We start from the raw sequence: 18,024 nt of genomic DNA on the forward strand, positions 1-18,024 counted from the left end.
ATCTGTGGCTGGATCCTGGACTGCAAGCACTTTCATGTCCATTTGTTCTGTCATGATGTTTTTGATGTCGAGTGAAGCACTTTGAATTGCCTTGTCAGGGGCGGCTGTGGCTCAGTTGGGACATGTCCGGTGTGTCCTTGGGCAAGACACTTAACCCCGAATTGCTCCCCCTGCTTGCTGCATCAGGGGTTTATGACAAATAAAGTAAAAAAAAAAAAAAAACTTGCATGTTTGTAGTTATTGTACAACAATTGTACATTTTATTTTTTTCAAAATATATTGATCGATCGATTCATTTAAAAAAATAAACATTGACAAAGTTACCATATTTGGTTCAAATGCCCCAATAGCAGGATCAGTGACGTAGGGTGATCTCTTCTGATTGGCTGAGAGAGGATCACATGATTCTCGACCTTACTGAGGTGCAGAAGGGCGGCCATATGTAATGTGTACCTAAATTACCAAAAATAGTCACTTGCCCAATAAAGGGTTAAAGAAAAAATCAAGGTAAATATTGCCTGAGGAGATATTTCTATTGTATGTCATTTCCAAACATTCTGTACCTGGTATAAGATTCTTTAAATTAAATTAAAAGTGTATTTTGTAAGCATTATGTGTTAGATATCAAATCAAAGCTAAAATGTAAAGCTAGCTTGTGTTTTTTTCCATAAAATATTGTAAAACATTTCATTTACAGCCATAACAAAGAAAAATATGTAAACAGTGGACAGTTAACCAAACGAATAGAAGAGAAGAGCGAAAAAGCAACGCAGGTCTACCTCTCCACAAATACACCACTACACTCCCCAGATTCCCTGCAACCAGAACATGACGTTGATTCACCCATAGGCATATTATACCATATTATATATGCCTCATAACGTGCTGGAACGCATCAAACGTCCAGACCAGACCACCACCATATTGGATGGGTCTCCTCAGTCTACGATAGCACCAGAGTCAATAGGAATCAATGGAGAGCGAGCCACTAAACCGGTATTTTATGCAGTTTACAGTTGCAATAACCAGTGCAGTTTTTATAACAGGTTGCGTGGGGTTACTTTTTACTTTGAAAATCAGTTAGAAATTCTGGGAGTTCTGATGATTATTGTAATTGAGGATAGACCTTCCTCAATAGTAATGAATGCAGAGCGGGCGCATTGGAGACCCATTCAAGATGGCGGTTGCGCTGATACGTCAGCTCCAATAGGCAGCATCAGTCTATGAGGCGTCCAGGTATATTATGTCTATGGATTCACTGGCCACATCACCTTCTGCCAGACCTCAAACACAAAAACCCAAGCTTGCATTCAGATTATCCCTCCTTTCTCCTTTCACTTTCCTTTTATCCTTAACCCCGGAAGCATTTAAGTGGCGGCCATGAGCCGTACAAATTCTTTGAATGTTAGGGAAAGGTGGGTCAATGCTTCCTTTTTAACCTTCTTTAGCATAGGAAACTCTGGACCAGATAACAAAGTACTGCCCCACGATTCCCTGCAGCCACTACTTTTAAAGGTCCCATATTCTTCTTTTTCTGGTTTTAGATTCTCTTGAGTGTTTTTCAGGTGTCTTGTGCAGGTTTAAGCACATCTGTGTGCAAAAATTAAAAGTCTGCAGAAACACAGCTTCTCCTACCTCCTCCTGCTAGCAGTAGCTTTAGCTGCATGAAACGCTCAGTCCCTAGTCCCCCCTCGTTGAAAATGTGTGGAGTGACATCACAAGACAAAGTTGTTACTGATCCAAGCCCATTGGCTCGTTGTAGAAAGCACAAGCTCCCCTCGGACTGACTGTAGCATTCCAAATATGGTTTAAAGCATCTTTTTACAATGAATGAGTCTAATTAGGTTTTTATTTAATTGCCTAAATTGATTTTTATCCACTAAAGTTTTTGCATTTTATCAGCAATATTTAAAATATGTGTGCTTATTGTTTACAAATCAAGATTTTCTGCATCAACATTTAACTAACACATACATACCAATTTTAAAATGGTAACATATGTATTTGGTGGTGTTACACATAATTTACAACTTTTGTTGGATGTGGCGGTCAGTCAGTCATGCTGATCTCCTTTTTATATCAACATTATAATATTTTATGTTTGTTTATATTTATGGACTTAATCTGATATATTATGAAGTGTAATGTTACACAAACTGACTGATTTCTAGTTCAGTTTATTCAGTTATTTTAGATCATGTACTTCCTGCTATGCATCATTTGTTTACCTGTCCAGGGAAAACACGTGCAAATGAGCTAAAGCTAACTCAGGTGCAGGTGTGCTGCTTCTGAAAATATAAACAATAAATAAATAACATTTGTTCATTAAAGGTCAGATTGTAACAGGCAGTGTATGGACCCAGTTACAGCACTACAGGAAACTAGCAGATAGTGACACTTTAATGTTTTGATGAGGTGATGAGGTGGGTGTGGCTGACAGGTAGAGAGAGAGGGAGGCAGTCTGAATGGAAAAATACTGAGAGGCAGAGCAGAAAATATGTCAAAAATGACCACATGATGTTACAATAGTTCATCCACTCTTGTACCTTAAAATGAGGCAAATCAGATAATCTTATGCACTGTCTGTCCTGTCACTGTCTGTCCTGTTGTCTCACATGTATCTCCCTGTGCCTGTGTTCACCCTCTGTTGGCGCGCTGCCCTTAAAACTGTACACTGTGGAAAAGAAAAGGTCAGAAAACTCTTTAAACCAGGGCTAGAGGTCTGACTGTTAATGTGTTGCTTTGCCTGTTTTGAGTCCTTCCTTCAGAAGCGTGCTGAGCTCTGTCAATGATTGAGACAACAGATGTGTCTTTTAGTTAGTCTTTGGAAATCAAGTGACTCAGCAGATTCTCTGAGGTGTAAAACCTCCAAAAGTCAGAGATGGAAAAAAGTGATCCTTTTTTTTTTTTTTTTTCAAAGCATTCAAAAGTCTTCATTCAAAGACTGCACAGGTAACACTGGGATGGCGCCCCCTGGTGACCAACTTCTACCTCTTTACTGTTTGTAGATGTTGTCCTGTAAATGTAGACCGAGCAGCAGTGCTTAAAGGCAGTACAAGTAGTAACACACTGTTGAAGTAATCAGTGTAGCATACAAAGGTCTATCGCTCATATCATTCATAAAATCCAACAGGATGAGTTATTACTCACACACACACACACACACACACACACACACACACACACACACACACACACTGTAAAGTGAGTGCAGATAAGGACATTGACTTTATCAGCACTTTTTGTATCAGGATGTAAACATGTTGATTTCTGCTGTCAATAGTATGGGGGGGGGGGGGGGGGGGGAATGAGCCTTAGACCTCCGTCTAACTGTGCATCGATAATTAGTAATCAAACTCTTCTTTGCTTCTTTGTTCTTTCTCTGCCTCCTCTACCAAGTGTTCTCCTTGGCCTGATGCTCTAAACTTTACCAACCACAGCAGCAGCAACGCTCCATCACCAGTTTACCACAGCTCCCCGACATCCTGCAGCTTCACTGATGGGTGAGTCAGCATTCAAGCACAGCGTCACCATACGTGTTCTGCAAGCGACCATTTTGTTTTGTCCTGTAGACCTGTAGACCTGTAGTCCTGTAGTCCTGTAGACCTGTAGACCTGCAGACCTGTAGACCTGTAGACCTGCAGACCTGTAGTCCTGTAGACCTGGAGACCTGTAGTCCTGCAGACCTGTAGTCCTGTAGACCTGTAGACCTGTAGACCTGTAGACCTGCAGACCTGCAGACCTGTAGACCTGTAGACCTGCAGACCTGTAGACCTGTAGACCTGTAGACCTGTAGTCCTGCAGACCTGTAGACCTGTAGACCTGCAGACCTGCAGACCTGTAGACCTGTAGACCTGCAGACCTGCAGACCTGTAGACCTGTAGACCTGCAGACCTGTAGACCTGCAGACCTGCAGACCTTTGAACACTGGTGAAGTTTGTAACTCGTCTATTGTCTGGCTTAGTTTCAGGAGATTTCTTGGTTTCATTCTTGGCAGTGTACGACGTAAATTATCTTTCTATGCTTCGGTTAAAAGGTGAATTTTGTTAGTTTGATTGTTGGGCCCAAATTCATGGTTATATGAGGATCTAAATGTTAGAATTAAAACCAATAGGTTTTCTTTGCAGGTGGCAACACAGGCTGTCATGGCTGCCAAACAGTCGTTCAAATGATATGGATGAAAAGGGACATATGTTTCTGTCAGTGAGAGGCTCTGATTTGTGCACCATTGAAGAAAGACTCCTTACAAAAACACAATAACAGGACAAACCGGGCAGTGGGACACGTTTTGTTTCTGTTTGCTGTGAGGAGAATAATGTAACTTTAGTCATTAAGAGCAAAAAAAAGGCAAGTAAGGTCTTCGGTTTAAACAAGCCAAAAGTCCCCGTACACAGGTGTGAGATTACAGAGGCAACAGCTCCCTCTATGGGTGCTCACCAGTGCGTGCGTGATCTGTAAACACAGCTGAAGACAAAAATGTATTTTAAAATGTAATGGACAGATGACACACTCAACCAATCACCTGTTCTTTCCTCCTCATGTTGCATGTTTTTAAAGGAACTGTTCTCCAAACCAGCAGGGGGAGCTGCTCATGCCCAGCTGTTCAGATGTAAGTAACAGTAAAACAGTGCGGTGTTAATGTTGCTCTCTTATTCCTTTTAGGCCATTATTTGGAGACAGTGGGTGCTGTGCTGCTATACTCATTTCAAGGGCTCTTCTTCTTTTTGACATGTAGCACCTTCTGCCCACGACCTCGCTGCAGGACGCTCAGCAGTGGCTTCACCATCACAGGTTCTCGCCTTTCTCACGGCTCTTCTCCAACTTCTCAGGTAACTGAGGGCCAAAAAATATATATCAAAATCCATGGGACTTTTATTCAGTACTAACTGACTCACTAATTCAGTGATGAAAAGCAGGAAATGATCTGTTGTTGTTGCAGGTGCAGATCTGTTGAGGATGAGCAAAGAAGATTTGATCCAGATCTGTGGCCCTGCTGATGGTATCCGTCTTTTTAACACCATGAAAGGAAGGTGAGGCATTACTCTTAACACACCGCTCATTCTCTTTAGTGCTGGGCTTGTTGTTTTATTAAAAAACTCACACTGCCAACTACTGGACTGGCATGTGTATTACAGCTTTATCAGTGTTTTTTTTTTTTTTTTTGTGGATGTGTGCACTTTTATGAAAACATCTTCAGTGGATCGTTCTTTTGTAAACGTGGCCTCGAGAAAAACAAGTCTGTCAGTGTTAGTGGGAGACGGACTAATGCAAAAGTCATTGCCTCCATGCAAACTGTTCACATCTGTGTGTTGTTGTTCTTAACAGATAATATGACAAACAGTGATATAATGAATGGAAACATACATTAATAATACCGTTTATACCAAACGTTTAAAAGACAAGTGTAGCTTGGGTTCTGTTTCTGTGAACAACAAGACAAACAATCCATCTTGTGTGGCGTTGACTCGTGTTGTACCTCGCACTCTGCTCGTACCTCTCAGGTGTATGCAGCCCCGCCTGACTATCTACGTGTGTCAGCAGCAGGCCAGAAATCAAACTCCCACCAAACCAGGCGGTGGAGACGGTGAGTGAAGCCAAACACCTGGAAGCAGTCAAATACAGCAGCTCTGCAAAGCTCATGATACAGAAGAAAGGTTGATTGTCATCATGTTCATACTTGAGGTCACTAAAGTTCAAACACACGTCACTTTTAAAATCACGTTTCTTAAAGGCGAGGTTGATCATTTTCTCCTGATCCACTTTTTAAGACTTTAGTTGAAATTGTCTTTAGGTCCTGTCAGAAATGAAAAACTCGTGTTCTCTGAAAAAGGAAAATCTGTCACCTGTAGCAATTCAGCCAATCACAGCCTCCCTGTCTCTCTGCTCCTTCTCTACTACTTGTTTGAGTTTGTCATTTTGCTGTTGTGAGTACTAAAATAAACCTTTTGTTTACACGTATGGTGATAAAGTTCAGTGTGTGCTTACCCCTGAATGAGTCATGAGATGATGTAATCACCTTATGGACCAATGGCGCTAGTGCATGTAAGCGAGGGGCGTGGCTTAAGAGGGAGCACAGAATGAGATTCAGAATCGTACATTTACACATACGAGGAACTTGTCTTGGTGTATTGGTGCAAAAATAAAAAAAGAGTTCACATACATAATAAGACTGAATAGTAATTACTTAAATAAAGTCAAATAGAATATAAGAAGCAATTACCAATAACATTGAAAACAATGTCAATTATAAAAAATAATAAAAAACACAATGGGTACAAGGGTGCATGAAAATAAATGTAAGGTCCAGTAATTGTTAATGTAAGGCATCAAAAAAGAAACTGTGATGTGCTCTGAGTGAACCTGAACAGAGGGGAGGGGTGCAGATGGAGCATGGGGGGAATGCTACTTTCAAATTCATAAGAGTTTTTAAAACTGACCGACCTGCCTTTAATTAAATCTGAACTTTTAACACAAAAAGATCTGATCACATTTATTGCACCGACTTGTATCGGTCTATTTGAACACACTTTATTAACATTTCTAATATTTCAAACGGGTGATCGTGTCTTTGAGAGTTTCTGAAAAATGTTCTGGAGACAAATTAACTGTAGCTGTGACAATATTTGTCTTTACAAGAGAATATCAATAAAATTCAAAGTGACACGTGGAGTCACATTGACTTGTGTCCTTAAGTTTCCTCTCTCTCTCTCCTCTCTGCAGTCTACCACGCTCTGTACCTGGAGGAGCTCACACTGCTGGACCTGTCTGAAAAGATCGCCATGCTGTACAGCATCACTCCACAGCAAATCACACACATCTACAGACAAAACCCCTCCGGCATTCACGTGCTAGTGTCCGACGAGGTAACTTGACATAAAGGCTCGAAGGAAGAAAAAAAGGCCCAAAAATATATTTAGGAATAAACAAAACATTTGGGGAGAAAAGAGACAGACTCTCAGGCGGAACAAATTCCACCTGTCCTTCCAGCGTTGATTAGCAAGCTTAAAACAGAACCTGTGGAAGGCTGGTTGGACGGATAACTTCGGTTTAATGATGACGATGATGATGATTTGGAAATGCAAATAAGATGTCAACATTCATCCATTCATTCTCCTCAGATGGTTCAGAACTTTAAGGAGGAAACGAGCTTCATCCTCAGCACTATAAGGGGTAAAAACTGTCAACCTTATATTTCCTGAGTGGCCGAGCTTTGGGAGTTTCACTGATCTTTCACCGTTTTGTTCTCGTTCCCAGATGGAAGCACAGACGGCTACCACGTTGTATTGAAATGACCAACAGACGCTCAGCAGGTGCCACGTTTCACCAGTGGAAGTGTGCAGAATACATTTCAGTCAGTCAAAGAAGAATATCAGAGTTTGTAGCTTCAGCCCTTTTTCTCAAACATTTTTGGAATCAGATCATGTTTGCATGGAATTTGGGAATGCAAACTTGTCAATCCATTTTGGGACAAAGTCAAGGAACACTTGGGTAAGGGGGTTGGATATGACGATACCTAAGTCATCAAGGATCTGCCTGTGAGAGGATCAAACTGAATTGACTTGTTGTGATAAACGTTGGGGATGAAACTGCTACAGGTTATGGAAAAGTACGTACGTCACCCCCACAATTTAAGCAATGGATGGAACTTATGTCAGAAATTGTGTCTGATGAACAAGTTTTAGCAAGACTCAATAATGAAGGGGAGACTTTCCACAGGTTATGGGGCCACTTTTTTTGTTTGAACGCGTAGTCCCAATGGTGGATGGTAATAATAGAGATGTTGTACTGTGTATTCTTTAGTCATTGAACTGTTGTTTTGGTTCCAACTACGTCCTCAGTTGGGACTTTGGGCGTACTGATGTACAACAACAATGCTGTCCATTTTGTTTGTTGAACGTCGAATTAAAATAAAAAGTTGGATTACAAAAAAATATTTTGGAATCAGTCCGTAACGCCTGAGAAGTAACCCCGGAGGGTAAACATGTTTTATCATGTCCATTAAAAAAGATGTTTTTCCAAAGTACAGGCTCGGATACTTCTTGTAAATGTCTGACAATAATACAGAAAACTTCCTTTAACAACAGAGTGGGATGCTTTTTTCCCAAACCAGAAACAGCCATTTCATTCATCTTAAGGCCTTCACAATCCACAGATGGAAATGTTTTCTTTATCATGCAGCAGCTAAGTTTGTGCTGCCTTGATCAGTTAGTTAGTTTTATTGAGCAGCTTTTAAATGCTCTAAATGTTAGATTTACTCCTTTATACCTGCTTACATTTATTGTTTTATGAAAGAAAAGTATGTGACTCAAAATGTCACACGATGTCACGTTTTGATGAAAAGTGATCATCATGGCTGTCGCACTTTATGAGAAGCTGTGATGATGCAGTCCTTTTTCTGAGACATGTCTCTATGATGAGTTTATCTCATTTTTCACTTTTCCTTGATATTCGTAAAAGTGCATTCAAGTACATAAATAGGCCTGTTATGAGGGAAAGTAAAACTTCAGAATAAGAGGCCTTTATTTTATTAATTTCAGAGGAAACAATGTCCATTAGATAAGATTAAAGTAATCAGAAACCCTTTATTTCTATTGGCCCATTAGCTGTAAGCACCACCACAGAAACATGTTGACTTCCTGTTTCAGTTCTTGTGCTAAAACCTCTCTCCTTCAAGTTCAGTTGAGATCTTTAAACATTAAAGTGTTGTATTTGTGAACAGTACAAACATGACTTCCCCTCGTGTCTCTAAAGAAAACGCATGTCACATAAACGGCTGCGTCTCAAAAAACAAAAGGCGATCAATCAAATGCCTGCTATCGGTGAATTCATCTGCACTGTGAAAATGTGTGATTTAAAGGTAAACAGAAGTCAAACATGGGAGAACTTGTTTTTGTGTTATGTTCCTCGGGTACAAATACTTCTACTCTTGACATGGACAAGGAAGTCACGCTATGCTTGTTGGCATCGTGAAATAACATTCATGTCCACACCTTGTTGTGTTGAATAGTTTCAGTTCCATTTCAGGATAAACTGGATACAGGTAATTATTTCAACTTTTATCCTCGACTAACCCTCGATAGCTGACTTCTATTCTGTGACATGATCTGATCTGTTAGCACTTGTTTCTTTAACCACTGTGGTCTTGAAGGTTTGCATAAGGCCCATTGAAACTGATAAAAAGTCATAACAGTGAAGAAAAAAAGAAAATAAAGTCTATTACAGTTGTTTAATGGACATCATAGCAGCTCCTGGAATCTGTGGTGTTCAGCCATTCAATCACAAGAAGACCCGACTTATTCTAAAATCTAAGCCTCAAATTATCTGTAAGGAAACAACTACTGCACCTACATGGATGTTTATTTCATGTGTATTTATATGTTTCTCAGGAAACGTCCTCGTGAATAGTTCTCCCTCAAAGTTGATTATAGTCATTTCTGTGTTAAAACCTCACTTGAGTCTATCCGGCCTTCAAGTTCAGTTGAGTCTTTTAAACATACTATATACCAGTGGTTGGTAACTAGTGGCCACCGCCAATAATGCCTGGCCCGCCATCCATCGATCTATCAGCCAGCTCCTCCAAAACAGCCACCATTACTTCTTTAAAAACTTCTGCATCAGTGAATGGTTTGTTGTGCCGGGTGAGAACCTGTGCTGCTTTAAGGAACGCATTTGTCACTTTTTGCTGCACTGTGAGTCTTTGAACCGGGACCCTGCTGCTGTGCGCAAATCCAGCTGTTAGTGCGCTAAGTTTCTACTTCCGTGCCTCTTTCTGGAATGGATAAACTTCTCTGAAGTCGCCATGCTTCGTTTCATGGTGCCTTCGGGTCTTATTCCTTGCAAACTGCAACAACCTCATTGCAGATGAGAGACTGGCTTTGAATTTATAAACTCAAGTAAGGATGAATGCACACTTTTCTTTCCACTCTTCTTACGTCCTACCTTCACCATCAACTTTTTTTTTTCTGATTTTGACAGTAACATTTTCTCCTTTGAGCTAGCGATCTCTGTCTCACACAACATTGTCTCAGCATAAAAACAAGGATCAGGACGTCACGCGAGAACAGGTTGTGTGATGAAGTGATTAAAGACAGCAAATTAGTGTTTTGTTTGTTGGCGTCATTAAATGACGTGACATCTCCTCATATTGTTTTGTTGAATAGTTTCAGCTACGTTTCAGGTTCAACAAGATTCAGGTACGTAGGGTTCGGCTCACAGGAAGTCTTTGTTTTATCTAATGCCAATCTTTATCCTCTGATCTGATGATCTAATATCTTAGCACTTTGGTCTTAAAGAGGAAGAAGAAACAATTTGTCAGTTATATTAAAACATTAACTTCCAAGTAAAATAAAGTAGGAGGTTGTTTTTTTTAAACTCTTACTTTATTTTCATCTTCCAACTTCATTTAAATTAATAATAGTGAAAAAAAAACCCTTTGTTTTCTATACCTGTCACATGAAGGTACTCCACCCTGTTGGAGGGTGTGCACCTGACACAAATAGTTTCGCTTCTTTAGAAGTGATCGCCTTTATAAGGACAGAAGTCATCTTGTCGTCGTGGCAGAATTGATTTTCTTTTTCTAACAAAGAAAGTCAAGGCAATTCAAAGTGCTCACACAAGACATCAAAAGCAATCTGAAAGAAACTTTAACATGGGTAAGTAATTTTTTGAATTCTTAAGAAGGCCAACTTTTTCTTATAATTGACAAGTGCTAAAAAAAAAAAAACTTGGATAGGGAGGTAAACATCTAAATAATGAAAAAAGAGAAATACTTAGGGACACGAGTAACCCAGCTTGGTTGATGTCTGACTTTTCTGTTTTATCTAAGACATGTATGAGGTTTATTTTAAAATGTATATTATATATCTTTTTTTCATTTTTATGATTAATTAATTCAACTTATAACTTAAAACCTACTTGTTGTATTTGTGTGTGTTGGGGGGGAAGTGAAGCATTCAGTTTTTGTTAACTGTAATGTAGCCATGGCCTTCATCTGTAACCTAAACATTGAACGATCGATCTGGTTTCAAGATAAGAACGGAAACAACAAATGTTTCAGTCATAGAGATTTCTATGGATTAAAAACATTAATCAAACAGGTTCAATCACACGTATCTATGAGCACCAACAGAGATCCTCTTGTAATAAAGGAATTTTAATAGTTTTTGGTTATTGACAAGATTAACAATTATTGAAAAATGTCACCAAACTTTGAGCCTTAAAAAGTGTGTAATCTAAATGACGGCTATCTGGTTGGCATGTTAGACAAACAAAAAGTACTAAAGAGCCAAACCCAGCACAGTCATTTCTTCAAATGGGAGTTATTTTCGACAAAGACATGTCTTTAGTCCAGCACTGTAAACAGCTGTCAAGGAACTGCTTCTTTCAACTGAGGAAGATCTCCAAACTTAGAAACATGGTTTCGCAGAATGATTTGGAGCTCATTATCCATGCCTTTGTGTCTTCACGTTTAGACTATTGCAATAGTTTGTTTTCTTGTCTTAACAAGAAAGAGCTCTCTAGACTGCAATTAGTTCAAAATTCTGCAGCAAGAATTCTGACCCGCACAAATAGGAGGTCCCACATATCCCCTGTTCTGAAAGACCTTCACTGGCTGCCAGTGTCTTTTAGGTTCAGGTTTAAAATCCTGGTTCTGGCCTTCAGAGCCCTACATGGTCAGGCTCCCTCTTACCTTAGTGAGCTGATCCAGCTTTACGCTCCTGTGCGAGCGCTGAGGTCTATGGATCAGAACCTGATGAAGGTCCCTCGAGCTCATTATCACACTAGAGGTGACCGGTCGTTCCAGGTTGTTGCTCTGAGCCTCTGGAATGAACTTCCGTCATCCTTGCGCTCAATTGATTCAGTTGTCACTTTCAAGAGTCAACTGAAAACGTTTTTATTTGTCCAGGCTTTTAATTAGTCTCTTTTAGGGCTGCTATGATTTTTGTACTGTCTGTGTATTACTTGTGATGTTTTTTAAACCCTGTTTGTGAAGCACTTTGTGGCCCCTGCCTGCGAAAAGTGCTATATAAATAAATTTTACTTACTTACTTACTTAAATGAAATTGTGACTCATGTTTGAACGATAGGGGTCTACTAGAGACTTTTGAACTTGATGCGATTATTTTCAAAATTAAAAATTGTTCAAACCTTCAGCTTTTAGCCGAGGCGACGCCCAAGTCTGGTGATTTTCTAAAAACACAAGTTGTTGCTTCTCTAATAATCTACAGTATGTTCAATCTTGATCTTAGTTTGATTTGTTTGGTAACAGTTCAAGCCAGAACACATATATGTGCCAGTATTCAGTTGTTGTCATAGCATCACCAATAGGCCAGTTACAGTTGGGGTACATCAGGCAGTGTTTCATTAGTTGATAGTATGACAGCAGAAGATTCATTTGTTGTGAACTTGTGACTCCTCCTTTTCCATGTTGGTGCTCACTAGATGAGCGGGCCAGCTCAGTCACAAATTCAATGTTAATACCAACAGACTTTCAAATCACTCCACAATGGCTGCAGGTCATTAAGGTTAGAAAATAGACGTGACAGAAAGTAAACCAACATACCAAAAATAGATCAAGGATCATTGTCTATCAAAGCTCCTCTCCATTAGTATCAGTCTTTCTTAAATCATGTAAAGTACAGGAATTTAAATTGTCAACTATTCAACCTTACAAAAGACTTTCCTGCATCCTCGTCTTCTCACCAAATATTAGTGCTTTAAAACAAGAACACTTAGTAGAATAGATCTGTTGCTTCTGTCAGGCATGCTTTAAACACATCACACATTACATTTGTGTTAAAATGTTTTTAGGTCATCAGTTCCAGGTCCAGCAGTTTGCTGACAGTTGATTAACATTTTCCAGTCCAAAACCGAGTCGCTCAAATGTTTAAACCCTCGTTACACATCAATAACATCATGTGTACATTTAAAGCTGACGGTTCGAATAATGCTCTGTAGATTGTAAAAAACATAAAACAGAGTGAAAGCAAAGAATCAAAATGTTGACCCAAATATGTTTGGACATTTGTTAAACCTGACTTTGCTCATACTTGAGCTTTCTCTTAGTGGTCATGATTTATGACAGGTGTGGTAGATATCATGGATGTTTCATAAGTATTAAAGTGAAACTTAACTGTAGTCATTTTTATGTTTTATGTGCAAACAGTACTTAGTTCCTTTATTATAATTCCTTTTTTCATTTCTTTTGTAGCATTAGTTGTCTCTGATGAAGAACAAAGCAACAAGACAAAGTTCAGGTAAATAACAGTTTAATTTAATTGAAAATGAAGTGTTGAGGAATTTGATTTAAATTTGAGGGAAGTAACAGCACTTCTTCATTTTCAGGGGGAGGATCTGCCTCCTGACATCAAGGATTGGAGCAAACAACATGTTTAAGAATGTGTTGGAAATTTGGATGGTGTGGAAGACAGTGTTGCAGAAATACAAGAAAATCCCCAAGAAAGAATATATACATTTGAACAATTCCCATCTTTTTTCCAAACCTTATCCATTTTGTCGTTTCCATGAGTCACATACATACAGGGAGGGTAACATTCTTCATGTCCAAGAATCTGATGCCTCAGATTTGAATAAACGCCAGCACAAGTTTATAGATATGAACAAGACACTAGATAGAAATGATTTTAATGATGAGGTTATTCACTTTGCAGCTTTCTGTTTGAATAACCGCACCAAAGGCACCATCCATTTTGGAATAGGGGACGAGCCAGAATTCACACTTGGCCAGGTGTTGGGAGTTAATGTAGAGGATAAAGAGATATATGTTGAGAGACTTAGAAAGGCCATTGATCGTTATTTACCATCGTTTATATACCAACAGATTGCTCATATTTGCATCAAACCACCTCGATTTGTTAGAGTTATTGATAAAAATGGGACACCATCCGACAAATGGGTTATAGAAGTGGACATTGTTCATTACCCTACGATCTGTGAAGATAAATTGTTTGAAATGATGTTAAAAGAAATAATTGAAATTATTTCCAAGCAAGAAGATTTTAAAACAGACAATACCAAAACAAATTCAAAAAAGCCCTCCAGCCGAGATACAAATATCTTACCTAAAGAGCCATTACATTTCCCTGGAGTTCCTTGCAAACCCTTCCCATTTCAAAGTGACCATCTTGAATATAGTTACAGGAAGGGCAGCATTCTTTATGTCACAGAATCTGGTGCTTTAGACTTCATTGAACCGTGCCACGAGTTTAAAGGTTTCTACAACACACCAGATATATACAAAATAATTAAGTTCACTGATGAGGTTCTTCGCTTTGTAGCTGCCTGCATGAATAGCCGCACCAATGGCACCATCCATTTTGGAATAGGAGACGAGCCAAACTTCAAACATGGCCAGGTGGTGGGAGTTGTTGTAAAGGATAAAGAGGCTTATGACGAGGAACTTAGAAAGGCCATTGATCGTCGTTTTTTAAATGAAGACAAACAGATTGCTCATGATTGCATCAAACCACCTCGATTTGTTGAAGTTCTCGATGAAGATGGGAAATCATCAAATACATATATTATCGAAGTGGACATTGTTCCTGACTCTGAGATCTGTAAAGACAAATTATTCCATACTACATTAAAAGAGTTTAAACAGAAAGAAGGTACTGAAACGGTCACTGCTAAAACTAAATTAGAAGAGCTCTATATCCGAGACGGAGGTAGCAGTAGAAATATCCTTCGGGACAAGGAAGACTTTAAAACGGTCATCGTGCCCCTACTATCTCAACTACGAAAAGAAGCGGAAGAATTAATTAGTCCAACACCCAGAATCAACAAAACCGAACTCCTCCTCATTGGGACAAAATCCACCCTCACTAAGCTATATCTTTTTTTCTTAAATTGTGTTAGACCCGTACTGGGTTTTATACATGGAAATCTGCAGTAATTGAACATGAAAGTACAGTTTACCCCTTTTTTTTTATAATTCATTTATTTATAATTCCCCTGCCCTACCCTTTCCCTCATCCTCCACGTCAACTCTGTTATAAAAACCTCCTACTTCCACCTCCACAACATTGCACCCCCCCTACCTATTCAATTCAATTAAAAAAAACTTTTTTAATAATAATAATAATAATGGCTATATAATAATAATCATAATAATAATGATGATAATAAGCATTATTATTATATTATTATTACATTTAGCCCCAACATGAATCTAGCATCACAAAAGGTCCACACCATCCAAAGCCTCTCCACATCGGTAACAAAGGACAAAGGGACTCCAGTGTGTGGATCAAAAGATCTTCCATCACATCACATATCCTGGGTAAGAAAACAAGATAAGATAAGACATCTTAATCATCCCCTGGTGAAAAATATCTACAATCATAGCAATGAGTAGATTTATGTTGCAGGTCTGCCTGGTCACTCTGATATCAAACTCTAAGTTCTTTGAAAATAACTGCCATGCTTGATGATTATAAATAATTGTACATTTTCAATGTGATATTGTAATAACTTTAATAAGTGACTTAAATAATCTCTCAGCTGTCACATGACGATGAGGAGCAGGCTGACAATGAGAAAGAAGATGAGAAAGATGAGGATGAGAAAGACGTAAGTTATTGAATACCAATTGAATCTGTTCAAACATACAGTAAAAGCATCAAGCCTGAGTGACTGACAACAATTATATATGGTACACTTTATATCGCAGGGTCCGGTTTCCAGGACAGCCAGAGTTTCTGCACTTGGATAACTTTTTGCAAAAGAGGATTGAGAGCTGAGGAGAAACCACAGCGCCAACAATCCAGCAAAAGATCAACAGTTGTCAGCCACAAAGTCAATCTGTGGCTGGATCCTGGACTGCAAGCACTTTCATGTCCATTTGTTCTGTCATGATGTTTTTGATGTCGAGTGAAGCACTTTGAATTGCCTTGTCAGGGGCGGCTGTGGCTGAGTTGGGACATGTCCGGTGTGTCCTTGGGCAAGACACTTAACCCCGAATTGCTCCCCCTGCTTGCTGCATCAGGGGTGACAAATAAAGTTTAAAAAAATAAATAAACTTGCATGTTTGTAGTTATTGTACAACAATTGTACATTTTATTTTTTTCAAAATATATTGATCGATCGATTCATTTAAAAAAATAAACATTGACAAAGTTACCATATTTGGTTCAAATGCCACAGGATCAGTGATGTAGGGTGATCTCTTCTGATTGGCTGAGAGAGGATCACATGATTCTCGACCTTACTGAGGTGCAGAAGGGCGGCCATATGTAATGTGTACCTAAATCACAAAAAAATAGTCACTTGCCCAATAAAGGGTTAAAGAAAAAATCAAGGTAAATATTGCTTGAGGAGATATTTCTATTGCACGTCATTTCCAAACATTCTGTACCTGGTATAAGATTCTTTAGATTAAATTAAAAGTGTATTTTGTAAGCATTATGTGTTAGATATCAAATCAAAGCTAAAATGTAAAGCTAGCTTGTGTTTTTTTTCCATAAAATATTGTAAAACATTTCATTTACAGCCATAACAAAAACAAATATGTAAACAGTGGACAGGTAACCAAACGAATAGAAGAGAAGAGCGAAAAAGCAACGCAGGTCTACCTCTCCACAAATACACCACTACACTCCCCAGATTCCCTGCAACCAGAACATGACGTTGATTCACCCATAGGCATATTATACCATATTATATATGCCGGTATTTTATGCAGTTTACAGTTGCAATAACCAGTGCAGTTTTTATAACAGGTTGCGTGGGGTTACTTTTTACTTTGAAAATCAGTTAGAAATTCTGGGAGTTCTGATGATTATTGTAATTGGGGATAGACCTTCCTCAATAGTAATGAATGCAGAGCGGGCACATTGGAGACCCATTCAAGATGGCGGTTGCGCTGATACGTCAGCTCCAATAGGCAGCATCAGTCTATGAGGCGTCCAGGTATATTATGTCTATAGATTCACTGGCCACATCACCTTCTGCCAGACCTCAAACACAAAAACCCAAGCTTGCATTCAGATTATCCCTCCTTTCTCCTTTCACTTTCCTTTCATCCTTAACCCCGGAAGCATTTAAGTGGCGGCCATGAGCCGTACAAATTCTCTGAAAGTTAGGGAAAGGTGGGTCAATGCTTCCTTTATAACCTTCTTTAGCATAGGAAACTCTGGACCAGATGACAAAGTACTGCCCCACGATTCCCTGCAGCCACTACTTTTAAAGGTCCCATGTTCTTCTTTTTCTGGTTTTAGATTCTCTTGAGTGTTTTTCAGGTGTCTTGTGCAGGTTTAAGCACATCTGTGTGCAAAAATTCAAAGTCTGCAGAAACACAGCTTCTCCTACCTCCTCCTGCTAGCAGTAGCTGTAGCTGCATGAAACGCTCAGTCCCTAGTCCCCCCTCGTTGAAAATGTGTGGAGTGACATCACAAGACAAAGTTGTTACTGATCCAAGCCCATTGGCTCGTTGTAGAAAGCACAAGCTCCCCTCGGACTGACTGTAGCATTCCAAATATGGTTTAAAGCATCTTTTTACAATGAATGAATCTAATTTGGGTTTTTATTTAATTGCCTAAATTGATTTTTATCCACTCAAATTTTGCATTTTATCAGCAATATTTAAAATATGTGTGTTTATTGTTTACAAATCAAGATTTTCTATATCAACATTTAACTAACACATACATACCAATTTTAAAATGGTATAAAATTGCAAATCAAGTTAACATATAGTTCTTTATGTATTTGGTGGTGTTACACATAATTTACAACTTTTTTTGGATGTGGCGGTCAGTCAGTCATGCTGATCTCCTTTTTATATCAACATTATAATGTTTTATGTTTGTTTATATTTATGGACTTAATCTGATATATTATGAAGTGTAATGTTACACAAACTGACTGATTTCTAGTTCAGTTTATTCAGTTATTTTAGATCATGTACTTCCTGCTATGCATCATTTGTTTACCTGTCCAGGGAAAACACGTGCAGATGAGCTAAAGCTAACTCAGGTGCAGGTGTGCTGCTTCTGAAAATATAAACAA

At 38.9% G+C, this 18,024-nt stretch overlaps 1 protein-coding gene and 1 long non-coding RNA gene across 2 annotated transcripts; both read left to right on the forward strand.

Moving 5' to 3' along the window:
• The first annotated feature begins 4,546 nt into the window (after positions 1 to 4,546).
• Positions 4,547 to 7,728, forward strand: LOC306833069 (transcription factor CP2-like protein 1). Its single transcript, XM_079358129.1, has 7 exons — positions 4,547 to 4,609; positions 4,736 to 4,829; positions 4,940 to 5,030; positions 5,502 to 5,584; positions 6,721 to 6,863; positions 7,119 to 7,170; positions 7,255 to 7,728. The coding sequence occupies exons 1-7, from the start codon at positions 4,592 to 4,594 to the stop codon at positions 7,290 to 7,292; spliced, it is 519 nt and encodes a 172-aa protein (XP_079214255.1). The 5' UTR covers positions 4,547 to 4,591; the 3' UTR covers positions 7,293 to 7,728.
• A 2,833-nt stretch (positions 7,729 to 10,561) lies between these two features.
• Positions 10,562 to 15,915, forward strand: LOC306832397. The gene is made up of 5 exons (XR_013780223.1): positions 10,562 to 10,652; positions 13,211 to 13,256; positions 13,345 to 15,298; positions 15,520 to 15,588; positions 15,689 to 15,915. It is a non-coding gene; the product is annotated as an uncharacterized lncRNA (long non-coding RNA).
• Positions 15,916 to 18,024: the final 2,109 nt, after the last annotated feature.

This window comes from Symphodus melops, assembly GCF_947650265.1.
Source record: "Symphodus melops genome assembly, chromosome: 12".
Taxonomy (NCBI): domain Eukaryota; kingdom Metazoa; phylum Chordata; class Actinopteri; order Labriformes; family Labridae; genus Symphodus; species Symphodus melops.